At 45.3% G+C, this 18,186-nt stretch overlaps 1 protein-coding gene across 3 annotated transcripts in view; it reads left to right on the top strand.

The window, feature by feature from the left end:
* TSPAN5 (tetraspanin 5) overlaps positions 1-18,186 on the top strand; it is a 211,563-nt gene that overhangs the window by 997 nt on the left and 192,380 nt on the right. The window contains exon 1 of one of the 3 annotated variants that reach the window (XM_063917699.1): positions 10,242-10,265. The exons of the other annotated variants lie outside the window; for them this stretch is intronic. Within the exon in view, the coding sequence (XP_063773769.1) occupies positions 10,257-10,265 (9 nt within the window). The 5' untranslated portion in view covers positions 10,242-10,256. Of the gene's footprint in view, positions 1-10,241; positions 10,266-18,186 lie in introns of those variants that run through there. 3 annotated transcript variants of the gene reach the window in all.

Here is an 18,186-nt window from a genome sequence, read left to right as displayed (position 1 = left end):
CCTGCCTGTTGTTTTTATGTACAATAATGATGGAAGGAGAAATGAGCATCACAACTCTGATGTTGATAAATAAATGTACATTCATTTTTTTTTTTTTTAACTTCACATTACTGTTCATAAACATCACAGCCCACCGTGGGGAATAATCAGACTTCGTCATCAGGATGAGCCAGCCTCTCTGCATTCTCCTTTTCCTAGCCTAGGCATTGGCAGGGAGAGCTGTGTGCTTGGGGAATGGCAGCCAGGTACTGTGTACACACACTGCTTGTCACCTGCCTGTGGCTGAGGCAGAGACCTGTATCCTATTGTTTCTATTTTAGCGTCTTGGCCAACATTTCCAGGGGCACTCCTGAAATTCCTGGTGATAGACCTAATTATCATTTTGTGGAGATCAAAAATAGTAATTTTAATTATGTATATTAACCCCTGCCTAACATAAAAAAAAATAATAAAAACTAGTGACAGTATATCTTTTTTTGTGTGCGCAAATCTATTTTTTTTGCTATCATTTAACTTGTAAACTATATTTTTATGCTGTCTTGTATGTGTGGGTGATATTTTCTTTAAGAAATTATTATGTTATTACAGTGACTGAGAATGCATTGTACATGGCCGTTACCATATTTATGAAGACCCTATTGTATTTGTTGTGCTTTACAAGCACATGACCTTTTTGAAGCCTTTTAAGTTATTTTCTTCTATACTTTGCTGGGTGAAAATAATCGTTCCATGAGGACTGGGTTAAGTAAAAGCCAATTAACCAAGTCTCCTTTGCCGTTTCTCCACACTGAATTTCCACGAAATATAACTGATGGACTAACCTCCCTCCTTGTAGCGTGCACTGCTAATAAATAACCTGGACAATATTGATTGCAAGGCAACAGCACAGTGTTTGTTTTTGGCAGCTGTAGTGGGCATTTTAGAATTAGGAAAGGTTCACTTGTCTATCCACTGAATTAAACCAAAGAAACAGCTCACTAATACCCCTTTCACACCAAAAATGCAGGGTCTAACCCGGGAATACGGTCCCGGGATCATGCAGGGACATTCCCGGGTAAGACCCCTTGCATACCGCAGTCTGCAGCCTGGCATATTGCCGGGTTGCTGACGTCAGCGGTGACGCGGCGGGGGCGGTGCAAGAGATCGCATGATCTCCAAGCGCCGCCTGCTACATAGAGAGTGAACGGGAGCCGGGGCACATTGACCCGGCTCCCGTTCACACAGACCAGGTTCCCGGGAGGATCCCGGGACCAACCCTGGTCGATTGCAGGGTTGAAATGCCGGGGCAGGAATCCTGGGATTTTGACCCTGTACCCTTTCACACCGAGAAATTTCCCGGGTTGGTGCGCGTTCATGTGCAATAACCCGGGAAATTTTGGTCTGTGTGAAAGGGGTATAAGTAGTAACTGCACCTACTAAAATGCATAAGCAATATGGATGGATTAGAGTGCTACTTGCACAGAAATGAAGTCTGTCTCAAGATATCTTAAAATATATGTAATAACAATATGAAAAAGTACAAATGTTACAACAGTATGAACAAATATAAAGAAAAATGACAGTATCTGTCTGAATATAATACACTCTATAGGCACACATCCGAATTAATCAGCAATCCATTCGTTATAGCAGTAATGGTAATTAGTCATAAGATGGTTATGCTGGGTACACACTATGCCAGGGGTGGCCAACCAGTCAGAGACAAAGAGCAAAAAAATCTTGTTAGGTACGTCAAAGAGCCAAAATCGAGCCAAAGGCGCACGTGCAAGAAGAGGGTGTGGTCTTGTGCTTACTAGGCCACGGCCATGCTATCAAATACATTGAAAAAGTCAGATCCAACATAAAATACATTGAAAAAGCCACTTCCACATAAAATTATTCAAAAAGCCAGATCCACATAAAGTATATTGAAAAAGCCAGATTCTCATAATACACTTTAGCTCCTCCATGTGCCACTCCAGCCAACTCCCCCATGTGTCAATGTGTCACTCCTGCCAGCACCTTCCTATGTCGCTCCATTCAGCTTCCCCATTTTGTCTCTCCTGCCAGGACCCTCCTGTGTAACTCCAGCCAGCTCTCCCTTGTGTCACTCCAGCACACCCTCATATGTAACTACAGCTGCCTCCCAACTCATGCCATTGCAGCAGCAGCCCCTTATATGTCCTCTGTTTGCCAGTGGCTCCCTCAGTTCTTAGTACCCGTAGTGCTGCTGCGTGTCTGGCTGGAGTGCAGCAGTCATCTGTTGTGGTCACGTGACTTTGAGTGTCAGGAGCCACATCTGAATAAAGAAAGAGCCGCATTCGGCTCAAGGCCACGGGTTGGCCACTGCTGCACTATGCGATATATCGTTCAGTCAGCCAGTGAGCAACATATCGCATATTGCATCGGTAAGTACATATAGTAATGTCTGAACGACGTCATTCACAGATTTATTTATTAACAGTTTCTTATATAGCGCAGCAAATTCCGTTGCGCTTTACAGATGTATAGTATCGGCCCTGCAGCAGATATAACTGTACATATGTCTGACCAGGAACTGCCATACAGTGACGTCACTACCGGTTTCTGTGGACAGGCGTGTCGACCGGCGTATTGGTAAGTGTTTATGCATAGCACTTACAAAATCATTGGCTCATGAGGTGTATTGCGGAACAGCGAGATTCCTCCAAGGATAAAATGACTGAAAATAGAAGTGATAGCATTCCAAAGTCAATAGCCTTACCAATCAGATAAATGACAGATCGTTATCACATTATTTATGGATAATAGTCAGCAGTGTGCAACAGAGCAGGAGACTTACCGTGAGCTGTCCTTTCTATTGGCTCCAGTACTCCCAAGTTTTGTGTAGCCCAGCCTTTACACAATGGAATGCTGTAGATGTATAATACAGCTGGATAGAGCAACATGGAGGTGGTAACATAAATGCCACCAATCATTGGAGGCTTTGACAAGGCACGGGTTAATAAATCTACTTCTGATACCCTTTTCACACAGAAATGTCTGAAAAGCCTGGCATTTCAGTGCTGGGTCATTTTGCTGGTCCCTGCCTGACTCCCCCTTTCACACAGACAAGTAATTACCGGGTCAAGAATCTCTACCCGGTAATTTGCGGATCAATACTGGTATTTTGTCTGTGTGAAATGGTCAACCCGGGTCAAAATTCATGGGTCTCCGACCCTGGTAAATCCCTGGGTCAGAGTCCCGGGAATTTTAACCCGGGATGACCCTTTCACACAGAAAAAGGACCCGCGTTAATTGGCAAATTACCGGGTACAACTTCTTAACTTGGTAATTTGACTTTCTGTCTGAAAAGAAGGGTATAAGAGGCTCTTCCCAGGGTCAGGATAATTAACACCTGAATTTCTATGGCAGAATGTTACAAACACTAAATTAGCAATACCTTATATATAAAATACTTCAAAACATTTCCCATGATTTGAGTGTAAAAAGAGAACACATTTAAAGTCTGCGGAAACTGTAGAGGGAAGGTTATTGGGTAGAATAGTTTTTGTAGATGAAATAGGTGGCTTTTTCATCCTACATTTCCTGCTGGACTTTGCACAAGTTATAAAATGGACACAAATGAAATATTCAGTATAAGTTCCCTGTTGCTGATTTTATGCAGTTTGTCACATATGTTTCCATAGAAACACACCAGGACGTTTGTCCAAGAAGTATGAAAATCCCTTTATCCAATGTTAGTTGTAGAGCTAGTTGTGGCGTTTGCCTTAGTCGCTCCTTACAATTATAATAAAATTCTAATATGGCAAAATAAAAATGGAAGACTTTTCTCAACTGCATGTTTCTTGTGTACAGGGACATTTTAAAGTATTGACACTAATGGTATTATATGATAAATCAGTGTTCTTCAAGTTTTGAAATCAGCTAAACCTTTCACTCTGCTTTTCCCCCTAAGAGAACATAAAAGGGTGAATCTTTCATAGATTTAAAGATTTTGAACTGAAGCTAATTTTCTATAGGCCTACTTTACATTATTCCCTTCACACTTCAGCTGGTTGTACTAATGTCATTTCTGCAGAGCTCAGTTATTTTTGTGTAACTGATAAATCACAACATCCAAAAATAAAATCTTCACACAGTTAACGTTAACATGTATTATAGTGTGACTGTATAAGACACGACCGCTTATACAGAGGAGACCTTCTGAGAGGATCTCCCTGCACCTTCCTCCCTTGCCTCCATGGTTGGTTCTAAATTGGAGTGGGAGAAGGGACCTTCTGACGTCACTAGGGGAGGAGACACGTCACCAGGGGGATGAACTTTGCTCGCCACCTGATTACTAAAGGTAATAGTTGGCATGGATAGTAGAGGACCTATCCCGCTGGCCTAGCTCCTCCCCTTAACGTAAAAGGTCCCTTAGGCCACTTGAATCTAGCATCAGCCTTGCCTCCATTCCCTCTTTTCCTCACGAATATAAAAGCTGCTATCAGTGCTGAGCTTTGAGGCTAGTAACTGTTGCTACAAGAACTTTACAGAATTTCTTAAATATATCCTTTTGTTTTTACTTTTGTATGTATGCCTTGTCACCATTATTCCAGTTGTATATGTATATTACTGTCTGGATGCCATTAAACGGTTTAGTAAATAAAACAAAAAAAAGCTGTGTTACCCCTGCACAGTCACACTTCCGATGCAATTTTACTTTCAATTTCACTTGCGTTCAGAAGTCCTGACCACAGTGCCGATACGCGCGTTCACACCTATACTACAGGTTGAGTATCCCATATCCAAATATCCGAAATACGGAATATTCCGAAATACGGACTTTTTTGAGTGAAAGTGAGATAGTGAAACTTTTGTTTTTTGATGGCTCAATGTACACAAACCTTGTTTAATACACAAAGTTATTAAAAATATTGTATTAAATGACCTTCAGGCTGTGTGTATAAGGTGTATATGAAACATAAATGAATTGTGTGAATGTACACACACTTTGTTTAATGCACAAAGTTATAAAAAATATTGGCTAAAATGACATTCAGGCTGTGTGTATAAGGTGTATATGAAACATAAATACATTCCGTGCTTAGACTTGGGTCCCATTCACCATGATATCTCATTATGGTATGCAATTATTCCAAAATACGGAAAAATCCCATATCCAAAATACCTCTGGTCCCAAGCATTTTGGATAAGGGATACTCAACCTGTATCTGATTTGCGAACTTTGACTCCCACAGGTCCAAATTATTGGAAGAAAAGATTGTACCACCGTACATATACGGGATCTGGTCAGGATCCTAATGGTCTGGATCCTAGCAGTTTAAATACAGATGCCGGAATCCGACACTGCTCCAAATGCCGGTTAGGCACCCCCGGGGAGGCTTAGGTTTATGCTGCGAGGTAAGGAGGGTTGGGTTTAGGTTTAAGCGCTACCGGGTGTAGGGAGGGGTCGGTGGTGGAGTAGGGTTAGGTTTAGCCTGTGGGAATTTCGGGATTATAACCATCGGGATGCCGCCATCGGTATTCTGACCGTCGGCATCCCATGCACTGCCATATAAGCCCCAACCCGTACTTACTGTGCTCTACAGATTTCAGGCTGCTGCTGGAGGAGCATCGGAAGAACAGTACGTACACACTTCACTTTTTGTCAATATTGTAGATTAAATAAAGATTTCTACGCACTTGCAGATCAGTATGATCTTACAGTAATAAATATGTTTTCTGCATTTTACACCTAGGAGATATACTACATGTTCATCTTGGCTGCAGACTTTATGGCTCCTTGGGCGGTAATAGCTCAGGCAAGACCAGCTCCATATGTGGCAGTAGTGGTCTGAAAGAGTTTGTGGTTTTTGAAGTTTATTTACTGTATAGTTTTAAGTGCTTAAGAAAACGTTTTGATCAAAGATTCTATAATTATAGCTTACTATACGGCCAAGCCGTGCATGACTATTTCTCGTAGTTTCCTAAATCCTATAAAATGTAGTCCCTGGCTCAGAAGGTCAGAGCCGCCACATAAAATGTTTTTTTGAGTAATTAGTGGTTATGTTGCACTTTATTGTTTCCATACTATATGCTTTCTTGATATGGTGTTGGGGAAAGCTGATTGAAGCCATACGTTTTCTGAGCATTTGTTCGTGATTACAACTAGTCTTTTACTTCATGCTACCCTAACCATTTTTAATTCATTTATACGTCAATAGTATTTTTTTCTATACTTGCTCAACAATTTGTTGTAATGGACCAAAGTACAAAACAAATGTTGAAAGAATTGTTTCATTTATTTTGATCCTTTGTCCATTTACAACAAATTGATAAGCAGGGCTATCATTTTATTTCTGGTATTCGAAACAATTAATCTGTTTTACTCAATGAAGCACCCTTTTTCATTTCATTTACAGATTGCTAAGAACACGTGAGGATTTGATCTATACCTATATTTTCATTCTATGATTTGTACTACCTTTGTGGAAATCACTTAAGCAAATATTGGTGAAATCACCGTAAATTCAAAGAGGATTTTTTTTTGTTAAAGAGTTATGTCACTAATGAGGCTACAGAAAGTCGGGAAATTAGCTGATATTTATAGTAATTAATAAGAAAACAAACAACAATTATTTATCTATTTAGCTTTCCCAGTAAGACTCAAAGAACAGAGGGGGAGACAGCCATCTTTGGTGCTCTCAGTTGAGGTTCCATATAATCGACACTTTTGGCAGTAGCCAATTGGCGTACTAGTATGTTTTTGTAGTGCGGAAGGACATTGTACCTGAAGGATCTCCATGCAAACACAGGGAGAACATCAGGGGCATATTAAGAGAGAAGGCCCATGTGCTGGCTCCGTGTGGGCCCCATTCTCTCTGGTACATGCATGCCAATGCCTTACCAGAGAGACATCTCTACTGCACATCATCGTGAAAATGGGTACCACACTATTTCCCCCACTTATTTCTGTATGCAGCAGCGGCTGACATGGGACTCTAGTGAGGTGTTATTGTATGGGTGCAGTGTGGGTACCCTGGGCCGCCATCAGGGTATACTGCCGGGACTGGAGTTGCAGGGCCGGACAGAGAGAGCCCTCCTTTCCTGTAATGTAAGTGAATTGTGAAGTGGTTACACGGCAGTCAGGCAACTTGTTCCATGCTACAGCTCTGGGCAGGATTGTGAGCCCAGTGAGTTATGACCAAATGAGCTCAGGCCTCCGCCTCATCCGGCAGAAGCAATGTCTGGCTGCTAGTGACACTCCTCCATTCCCAGCACTCTTGGAGGCAGACTCTACTGACAGAGACTGCTCAAGGGCCGTTCAAGCAGAGCCTCGGCCACCACGTTTGGGCGTTGCACTGTAGGGAGCGCAGTGCAGCTGGCGCTGAGTCCTATGACTGGTATGGTTCACTGCACAACCTATTAAACTTCTGGCCTGGGCAGCACTTACAGAGCCAGATTAAGGGGGAACAGGGTCAAGGATTCTCACAGAAGAACTCGCATGCGCTTTTTTGCACTGCTGCAACCAGGTAATTGCCGCCTACAGGGGAGGGGGTAGTTGCTGTGCAGGGGTGCGATCGGCTGTGCAGTGAGCTGCACAAACAAAAGTTTGTGCAGTTTCTGCACAGCCCAGGACTTAGCCGCTGCGACAATCCAAGCCGACTAGCTGGGCACGCCTGCATTTTTGCGGACACTCCATGAAAACCGCCCACGAACGCCTTCTTCCTGTCAATCTTCTTGCGATTGCTGGTGCGATCGATTTCTTCGTTAGTTCTGTCGCTGCCCAGTGATCCCCGTCGAAGGCGATCGACGTACCTGCGCATTGCTGTTCAGACCCGATCTCACGGCTGCGAAAAAAGGCAGCATGCGATCGGGTCTGAATGACCCTCTCAGTACACTGAAAGCTGCTTCTCCGGAGCAGCAGAAGACTGCAAAGGTAGGTTATGATCCAGCCACAACATAACTTTGTTCACAGGAGCTACAACCTGACTTTGGGGGTTACTCAGGTTTGTTAACAAACCAGAAAAAGCACACTAATGGGCAAAACCATGTTACACTACAGGGGAGGCATATGTAACGTGCAAAGATAGATATATTGGCCCTCATTCCGAGTTGTTCGCAATGAAAATCCGCTTAGTACGCATGCGCAATATTCGCACTGCGACTGCGCCAAGTAATTTAACAATGAAGATAGTATTTTTACTCACGGCTTTTTCGTCGCTCCGGCGATCGTAATGTGATTGACAGGAAATGGGTGTTACTGGGCGGAAACACGGCGTTTTATGGGCGTGTGGTTGAAAACGCTACCGTTTCCGGAAAAAACGCAGGAGTGGCTGGAGAAACGGGGGAGTGTCTGGGCGAACGCTGGGTGTGTTTGTGACGTCAAACCAGGAACGACAAGCACTGAACTGATCGCACAGGCAGAGTAAGGTTGAAGTTACTCAGAAACTGCTCAGTAGTTTGTAATCGCAATATTGCGAATACATCGGTCGCAATTTTAAGAAGCTAAGATACACTCCCAGTAGGCGTAGGCTTAGCGTGTGTAACTCTGCTAAATTCGCCTTGCGACCGATCAACTCGGAATGAGGGCCATTGTTTATGCGCATGGTAAATACTGGTTGCTTTATTTTTACACTATTAAGATTTCAGTTTGAACACTCCCCACCCAAATCTAAATCTCTCTGCACATGTTACATCTGCCCCACCTGCAGTGCAACATGGTTTTGGCCAATAGTGTGCTTTTTTGGTTTACTAAAAAACCTGAATAAGGACCTTTATTCACAGAAGGGGTTATCAGTATCACTACTGTCCACTTTAACCACTTAACTGGCATGGTCAGATCCCATGTGACCGCGCCACCCCACTGTGTCCCCCAGTTTTCGACGAGGAGATCTGTTCTGCAAATGTGCATATAATATTCAAATATGTTCAAAAATACTTTATATTAAAACATTTTTAAAAAAACAATTGTGAATGGCTTTGAAGGGAAAAAAATTGTCAGTTAAGTAGTTAAGAGCAGCCAGAAATAACACTTTGCACCTACTGCAGTATACTTACATTAACTCTTCATTTAAAGCCATTCAAATACCTACTGTATCCCAAGGATCTGTTCCTTGACCACTCCAAGTCACTGCATTTACTTTTAAACGCCTGCATAGACAATGGGTTTAACCATGTGAAAGGTTATCTAACTTCTGTCTGGACAAGCTGTTAAGGAAAAATTATAGAGCATCATCTCTCTTTCTACTAAACCTAACTGCTTTATCTTCCAGTCTCTACAATATTGTCATACTGCAGCTGCTCCTGTTCAGTGCACTGAAGATCCCACCTCCACCCCCCCCACAAGTGCCCCGGTCATCCATCCCCTGACCCCTGAAGTGCCCCAGTCAGCTCCCTATTCCTGTTCCCTCATCAACCTCCTGTAGCTGCCCTTCTTACAGCCTTAGGGGGACATTTACTAAGCAGTGATAAGAGCGGAGAAGTGGGCCAGTGCAGAAGTTGCCCATGGCAACCATTCAGCACTGAAGTAACATCTATAATTTGCATACTATAAAATTATACAGAGCTGCTGATTGGTTGATGGGGCAACTTCTCCACTGGCTCACTTCTCTGCTCTTATCACTGCTTAGTAAATGTCCCCCTTAATCACTTACCACCTTCTTGGTCCGCTCACCCATCTACCCACCATACCCTGTTCTGGCTAGCTCCTGGTATGTCAGCTGCACAGGTCAGAATGAATGCATTTTGTTTTCTAATGTCTTGGCATGATGATATCCTATGCTGAGTTTTGTGGCCTTCTCTGGTTCCAAATTAATGCCCAGATTTTATTTTGTGATCTGTTGCTTCACAGTCAATGTACCTTAGGTGCTACATGAGCTAGGATTAGATTGTTATTACAATGTTATACACGTTCTGCATATTACTACTATCACACTTCTTTGGAGGTGATTGGACAAGACCATAGCCTAGGCGTGGGCAAAATGCGGTCCGCAAACCGATCCTGCCCGGCCCACTGCTTCCCCCCCAGTGCGCAATGACAAGCGGCCCGACAGACTGAGCTGCTTGTCATTGCTCTGCAGTTCCTCCAAGCCGCCGTCGCCTGTCTCCCCTGCTGCTGCTGCACGGCGCCTGCCACACTTATCTTCTTGCCTTGTAGCCTCCCCCTCCCGCCTCCAGTGACAACGGCAGTGTTCATGGTCAGCCAAAAAGGGGGTGGAGCTATGCGAGAATGAGGGGGCGGAGCTAAACGGGACAAGAGCAACTGCTACAGATCCATCCTTCCTGCCACTGCCAGCCAGCCAGATAAGTTAATGGAAAAAGTGAGTAAGAGAAAGAAAGTGTATGTGTGTGTGTGTGTGTGTGTGTGTGTGTATATATATATATGTGAGAGTGTGTGTGTATATGTTTGTGTGTGCAGGCAGTGGCGTCAGACTGTTTTTAGGTTAGGGGGCAGATCTTTAACGCTCGCTGTACTACCCCTAACCCCCCCCCAGTGTTCTGTCACTGACTCAACCCCACATGTTCTGTCACCGCGTCACTCCCCCGTGTTCTGTCACCGCGTCACACCCCCGTGTTCTGTCACTGTATCACACCCCGCATGTTCTGTCACCGTGTCACCCCCGCGTTCTGTCACTGACTTATCTCCACATATTCTGTCACCCCCCGTGTTCTGTCACTGACTCAACCCCACATGTTCTGTCACCGTGTCACCCCCCCCGTGTTCTGTCACCGTGTCACACCCCCCCGTGTTCTGTCACCGTGTCACACCCCGCATGTTCTGTCACCGTGTCACACCCCCCGTGTTCTGTCACCGTGTCACCCCCCCGTGTTCTGTCACCGTGTCACACCCCCGTGTTCTGTCACCGTGTCACACCCCCCGTGTTCTGTCACCGTGTCACACCCCGCATGTTCTGTCACCGTGTCACCACCCGTGTTCTGTCACTGACTCAACCCCACATGTTCTGTCACCGTGTCACCGCCGTGTTCTGTCACCATGTCACACCCCCGTGTTCTGTCACTGTGTCACCCCCGCGTTCTGTCACTGACTCAACTCCACATGTTCTGTCACCGTGTCACCCCCCATGTTCTGTCACCGCGTCACACCACCCGTGTTCTGTCACTGTGTCACACCTTTCCCCAGGGGCCATAAGACACTGGATAATTTGCTTGCTGTGCAATGATTATCCCAAATAAAATGTTAATGTGTAAAAGGGGACTCTACCTGCCGTAATGTGTAAAAGGGGGCTCTACCTTCCGTACTGTGTAAAAAGGGTACTCTATCTTCCGTACTGTGTAAAAGAGAGCTCTACCTGCCGTAATGTGTAAAAGGGGACTTTACCTGGCGTAATGTGTGACAGGGGCTCTACCTGGCGTAATGTGTGTAAGTGGCGCTACTGTGTGGCATAATTTGAATAATGGAGACTATTGTGCAGCCTAATATGTATCTATATTATTTTTTGGCCACACCCCTTCCCTATGAAGCCACGTCCCTATATTTTTGGCACGTGGGGGAGCTGCTATTTTGTGTGCGGCCCTCGGATACTGACAGGAAAGTGTCAAGTGGCCCTTCAGCTGAAATAATTGCCCACCCCTGCCATAGCCTGTACTTAAAGTGGAGAATGTTTTGTCCCAACCAGACATTTAGGAATTAATGTTTTATTTTTTATGCTTCTATTTTATGGAAATAGTTGCTAATTGGAAAACATTCAAGAAAAAAAAGTTTCAATTATTTTTTGCTATATTGATGAATTCACTTGTATTGTTTCTAGTAGTTAGGAAGCATTGTCTATTCTTAACAGAGAACTCCATGTTTGTTTGAACCACAATTTACTCTGTTTAGTACTATTTACACTTTTGTAGTAGAAAGTCAATTTGAACGGGATGTGGTTATGTGACCAGCGGTCGGGTCGTTGCGCTTGCCACCCCCCCCTCCCCCTGCCAGCCACCTAAAAGCCAGGATCCCAGCATCGGTCTGATGACCGACGGTCTCCCAACCGCTGGTTACCCAAACCCAACCCGTTTGATCAACACATTTTTTTGAGGTCCATATCTGGACATTTCATAGTTAGAGGGAGATTTATCAAATCTTGACAAGAGATTAAGTAGGTCAGTGGCTTTGAAAGCACTGGCTAGTATTGGAGCTAGATTTACATACACCTAATGTATAAGAACCTGAAAGAGGAGCATGTCAGTGAGGTTTTTGTTGTAGTGGAAAATTGGATCTTTGTGTGCATAAAAGGCATGCGTCTGCCAAAGAGGGTGTGAACTAACATGAAATGCCATGCACGCATGCCACCCTAGGGGCATGCCCCCCAGTCCTTCTCTGCAGTGAAGAGAAACCACGGGCATGTGAATGAGTGTTTTCTTACCTACTGTATATGATTTCTTTGCAATGGGGGGGCCTCTGGATAGATAGATTGTTCCTTCCTGAACAGGCAGTGTTTTGAGTCTGTGTTCATTATTCTTGTAGTAGATCACTTGTTCGGAAGCTGTCTGTTTGCATAGGAATAGAGAAAATTGCATCATCATCTGAGTTTGCCTGATCAAACAATTTAATATTAATAAAATATATTTACTCATTTTTTTGTATCATTAATATGGTTTCTTTAGAATTGGTGTCTTATGAAGATTAATGTGCCCCAGCCTTTTCTTCAAATTCTATCAGTGGTCCTACCTGTGTGTCCCCTAGACCCATCTTCAGATACAGAACAGTACAAACTGTAGAATACCTCACAATCCACTGCTATTTACAGCATCTCGTGGACATGGGGGAACCACCATTCACTGAGGGTGGGATGACTAAGATGAAGATACACTGCTCACATGGAGACCCTGTGGTCAGAGGGGGTTCCCTTGTGTCTGGGTGGAGGGGGGGGGGGGGAATTAAAAGGTGGCTGCATTGTTCCTAGGAGGCAGTGAAATGTGTTGGGGATACTGGGCTGAATAAGGGGGGAAAGCTGGAGGGAGGGGAGTGATATAAGGGGGCACTGGGCTGAATGTGAAGGGGATGCAGTGTGATGAGGGTGGTAGGGGGAACACTAGGCTGAATGGGGAGACTCTGGGCTGGCTGGCTCGGGGTTTCTGCGTGGGGAGAATGGGCAATGGGCTGGTTAGGGGTGGAAGGAGAGACACTGGGATGAGGGTTGTCAGTGAGATGGTGGGGGACACTGGGCTCTAGAAGGGGGAGACACTGGGATGGGGAAGGTCAGTGAGATGAAGATGAGGCCAATGGGCTGAGAGGGGATGGGGGCACTAGGATGGAGAGATTAGAGCACTAGGCTGGGGATGGCACTGATGTGGTGTTGCTGCTGCAGTAAACAGCAAGCCCTCATAGCAAAATGCCGGCCTCCATCTTTCTGCTCAGTGCTGCTGCTGCTGGGAACTGTGTCCAGTAGAGGTGGCTGCAGGGGTAGGGAATGTGGCTGGTTCTGTGTAGGGGAGACTGGTGGTGTGCCCAGACCTCAGTCGGCAGCAGTCAACGTCAGTCAGAAGATTCTGTGTGGACTGGAGGGCCTCCCTCCATCTCTCTGTCTGATATGCTCTCCAGAGCCGGCCCCCTCAAAGAGGCAGATTTTTATTATAGTAATATTTTTATAGTCAAATCTTTGCGTACGACGGGTGAAGCTCTGCCTTTCCTGACTGCACACCAATGATCAGCTTCGAACTGTAATTTTTCTAGCATAGCCTGTAAAATGGCAGATGCTATTTGGTGGCTATGGGCAACTCTTCCACTTGATCTTTTTCCAAGATTTGATATAGCTCCCCCTTGGTGTTTAAAATAGAAAATAAATGGGACATGACACCATACACACTGCTGAAATGTAGTAAATATGCAAACTTTTTAATGCAGCTTACATGTGTGTATAATTATCCAGGATATTTTTGTGGCACATGTAAGTGGACTACACTATAATGCAATAACCATATGTCCACATTATATCATTATTATTAGTTTTCATTTATGTTTTTGAAATAGTAGTCTAGCACAAAAACCTCCACACTGATTATATTATGACAGTTTTGTTAGCATAAGCAAAACCGATGTCATTAACCGTAGGCTGCATGTTTTCTGTTGAGAATACTTAGTGTCAGCATCGGACAATACAGCTGGGTTTGCCTATATCATCTTGCAGGGAAAAAAAGTTTTCCAGCCAAAAAGACAAAAAAAATAAAAAAGGGAAAGCCTAAATCATTTCTTGTAGAGATCCATTGTTATTTACAGTACACAAAACATAACCATCTTTCCATGGCAGTTATTAGTGGGGTTTCTGTGTATAAGATTACACATTGCTTTAGATCTTCATGAGAAATATTCAAAATTGATTTTGATTCCTTATTCAATTATACAAATTTAACCTGACACCAGGGTGAGAATTGCCTTTTATTTCTGTTACTGTACGTAGGGCCTAATTCAGCATGAGTTGCAGTTTTGCGAGAATTTGCAAAACTACAACTCCTTTCTCTTAATATGCGGCGGGGGACTGCCCAGCACAAGGCAAAGCCGCCCCCCCCCCCCTTCTAAAATACGAGCGCATTGCTGCTTAGGGTTGCTCCCTGCCTCTGCAGCCTCACTGGGCAGCCATCTTTTGGAAGCAGCGGTCACACACAGATGCCGTGGTCCTCCCCAAAAACTTTCCAGACACACCTCCGTTGTCCGTAACGCGCCACCCAACGGTGCATCGACGCCCACAAAACGTGGCGTCAATGCCCCATTGTCACCCCTGCAAGGACTTACACTGCGTTGTGATGAGAACGCAGTTTAAGGCCTTGCACATGCGCGTATTGGTATACGCGCATGCACACGTGCTGAAATTGCTTCATAGCGATTTCATCACAATAGCGTTTAGTGCTGAATCAGGCCTCAGTGCTTTCTAAGCTGTGAGCCTAATGTAGAGTTTGGAGTAAATCTAGCTAGAGTGTGCAATTTTGTGTAGTGGAGTTGTGTTTTTCTTAGATTAAAATGTGGACAGATTTAGAGTTGGTAGGGGCTGCATCTCAGCTCAACTCTAAATTGCAGTGTAACTGTAGAGCTGCCAAATATTTGTGCACTACATGTTCCAGTATACCAACACACCAGTAGTGTCTAGTGTCTTTCAAGTGTCTGCGATAGCGCATTTGCGGTTTGCTTCTAAATTGAGCTTCCGACTGCGGTATGTTTTATTACGTTTACAGTGTGAAATGCTTACTCCCTACTCTGCTTTCCCTATGCCTCACAGCTCTTGTACAGCTCTTGTGCTTGCTAAGCGATCTGGAGGTAGTAAGCCCAAGAGAGAGCACAGTGCATGGAGATTTTACATTATATCTCCTTGGAGAACAGTGGCACAGTGTTCCTGCTGAACATACAGCACTATTGCTGAAAAGGTACATTTCTCTAACGTCCTAAGTGGATGCTGGGGACTCCGTCAGGACCATGGGGAATAGCGGCTCCGCAGGAGACAGGGCACAAAAATAAAGCTTTAGGATTAGGTGGTGTGTACTGGCTCCTCCCCCTATGACCCTCCTCCAAGCCTCAGTTAGGTTTTTGTGCCCGTCCGAGCAGGGTGCAATCTAGGTGGCTCTCCTAAAGAGCTGCTTAGAAAAAGTTTTTAGGTTTTTTATTTTCAGTGAGTCCTGCTGGCAACAGGCTCACTGCATCGAGGGACTTAGGGGAGAGAATTTCAACTCACTTGCGTGCAGGATGGATTGGATTCTTAGGCTACTGGACACCATTAGCTCCAGAGGGAGTCGGAACACAGGTCTCACCCTGGGGTTCGTCCCGGAGCCGCGCCGCCGACCCCCCTTACAGATGCTGAAGATTGAAGGTCCGGAAACAGGCGGCAGAAGGCTCTTCAGTCTTCATGAAGGTAGCGCACAGCACTGCAGCTGTGCGCCATTGTTGTCACACACTTCACACCAAGCGGTCACGGAGGGTGCAGGGCGCTGCTGGGGGCGCCCTGGGCAGCAATATTTAATACCTTTATGGCAAAAGAATACATCACATATAGCCATTGAGGCTATATGTATGTATTTAACCCATGCCAGATATCTAAAACTCCGGGAGAAAAGCCCGCCGAAATAGGGGGCGGGGCTTATTCTCCTCAGCACACAGCGCCATTTTCCTGCTCAGCTCCGCTGTGAGGAAGGCTCCCAGGACTCTCCCCTGCACTGCACTACAGAAACAGGGTAAAACAGAGAGGGGGGGCATTTTTTGGCGATATTTTGATATATTTAAGCTGCTATAAGGAACAACACTTCTATAAGGTTGTTCCCATATATATTATAGCGCTTGGGTGTGTGCTGGCAAACTCTCCCTCTGTCTCCCCAAAGGGCTAGTGGGGTCCTGTCTTCGATAAGAGCATTCCCTGTGTGTCTGCTGTGTGTCGGTACGTGTGTGTCGACATGTATGAGGACGATGTTGGTGTGGAGGCAGAGCAATTGCCGATAATGGTGATGTCACCCCCCAGGGAGTCGACACCGGAATGGATGGCTTTGTTTATGGAATTACGTGATAATGTCAGCACATTACAAAAATCAGTTGACGACATGAGACGGCCGGCAAACCAGTTAGTACCTGCCCAGGCGTCTCAGACACCGTCAGGGGCTGTAAAGCGCCCTTTACCTCAGTCGGTCGACACAGACCCAGACACAGACACTGAATCTAGTGTCGACGGTGATGAAACAAACGTATTTTCAAGTAGGGCCACACGTTATATGATCACGGCAATGAAGGAGGCTTTGCATATCTCTGATACTGCAAGTACCACAAAAAGGGGTATTATGTGGGGGGTGAAAAAAAACTACCTGTAGTTTTTCCTGAATCAGAGGAATTAAATGATGTATGTGATGAAGCGTGGGTTAACCCAGATAGAAAAGTGCTAATTTCAAAAAAGTTATTAGCATTATACCCTTTCCCGCCAGAGGTTAGGGCGCGCTGGGAAACACCCCCTAGGGTGGATAAGGCGCTCACACGCTTATCAAAACAAGTGGCGTTACCGTCTCCTGATACGGCCGCCCTCAGGGATCCAGCTGATAGGAGACTGGAAACTACCCTAAAAAGTATATACACACATACTGGTGTTATACTGCGACCAGCCATCGCCTCAGCCTGGATGTGCAGTGCTGGGGTCGTCTGGTTGGATTCCCTGACTGAAAATATTGATACCCTGGATAGGGACAGTATTTTATTGACTATAGAGCAATTAAAGGATGCTTTCCTTTATATGCGAGATGCTCAGAGAGATATTTGCACTCTGGCATCGAGAGTAAATGCGATGTCCATATCTGCCAGAAGGAGTTTATGGACGCGACAGTGGTCAGGTGATGCGGATTCCAAACGACATATGGAAGTATTGCCGTATAAAGGGGAGGAATTATTTGGCGTCGGTCTATCGGATCTGGTGGCCACGGCAACTGCCGGAAAATCCACCTTTTTACCTCAGACCCCCTCCCAACAGAAAAAGACACCGTCTTTTCAGCCGCAGTCCTTTCGGTCCTATAAGAACAAGCGGACAAAAGGACAGTCATATCTGCCTCGGGGCAGAGGAAGGGGTAAGAGAGGGCAGCAAGCAGCCCCTGCCCAGGAACAGAAGCCCTCTCAGAGTTCTGCAAAGCCCTCAGCATGACGCTGGGGCCTTACAAGCGGACTCATGAACGGTGGGGGGTCGACTCAAGAATTTCAGCGCACAGTGGGCTTGCTCACAGGTGGACCCCTGGATCCTGCAGGTAGTATCTCAGGGTTACAGGTTGGAATTCGAGAAGTCTCCCCCTCGCAGGTTCCTAAAGTCTGCTTTGCCAACGTCTCCCTCAGACAGGGCGACGGTATTGGAAGCCATTCACAAGCTGTTTTCTCAGCAGGTGATAGTCAAGGTACCCCTCCTACAACAGGGAAAGGGGTATTACTCCACGCTATTTGTGGTACCGAAGCCGGACGGCTCGGTAAGACCTATTCTAAATCTGAAATCTTTGAACCTGTACATACAAAAATTCAAGTTCAAGATGGAGTCACTCAGAGCAGTGATAGCGAATCTGGAAGAAGGGGACTTTATGGTGTCCCTGGACATAAAGGATGCTTACCTGCATGTCCCAATTTGCCCTTCACATCAAGGGTACCTCAGGTTCGTGGTGCAAAACTGTCATTATCAGCTTCAGACGCTGCCGTTTGGATTGTCCACGGCACCACGGGTCTTTACCAAGGTAATGGCCGAAATGATGATTCTTCTGCGAAGAAGAGGCGTATTAATTATCCCTTACTTGGACGATCTC

This window comes from Pseudophryne corroboree, chromosome 1 (genome assembly GCF_028390025.1).
Source record: "Pseudophryne corroboree isolate aPseCor3 chromosome 1, aPseCor3.hap2, whole genome shotgun sequence".
Lineage (NCBI taxonomy): Eukaryota > Metazoa > Chordata > Amphibia > Anura > Myobatrachidae > Pseudophryne > Pseudophryne corroboree.
Note: the sequence above shows the minus strand (reverse complement) of the source record. Positions and strands in the feature narration are given on the sequence as shown.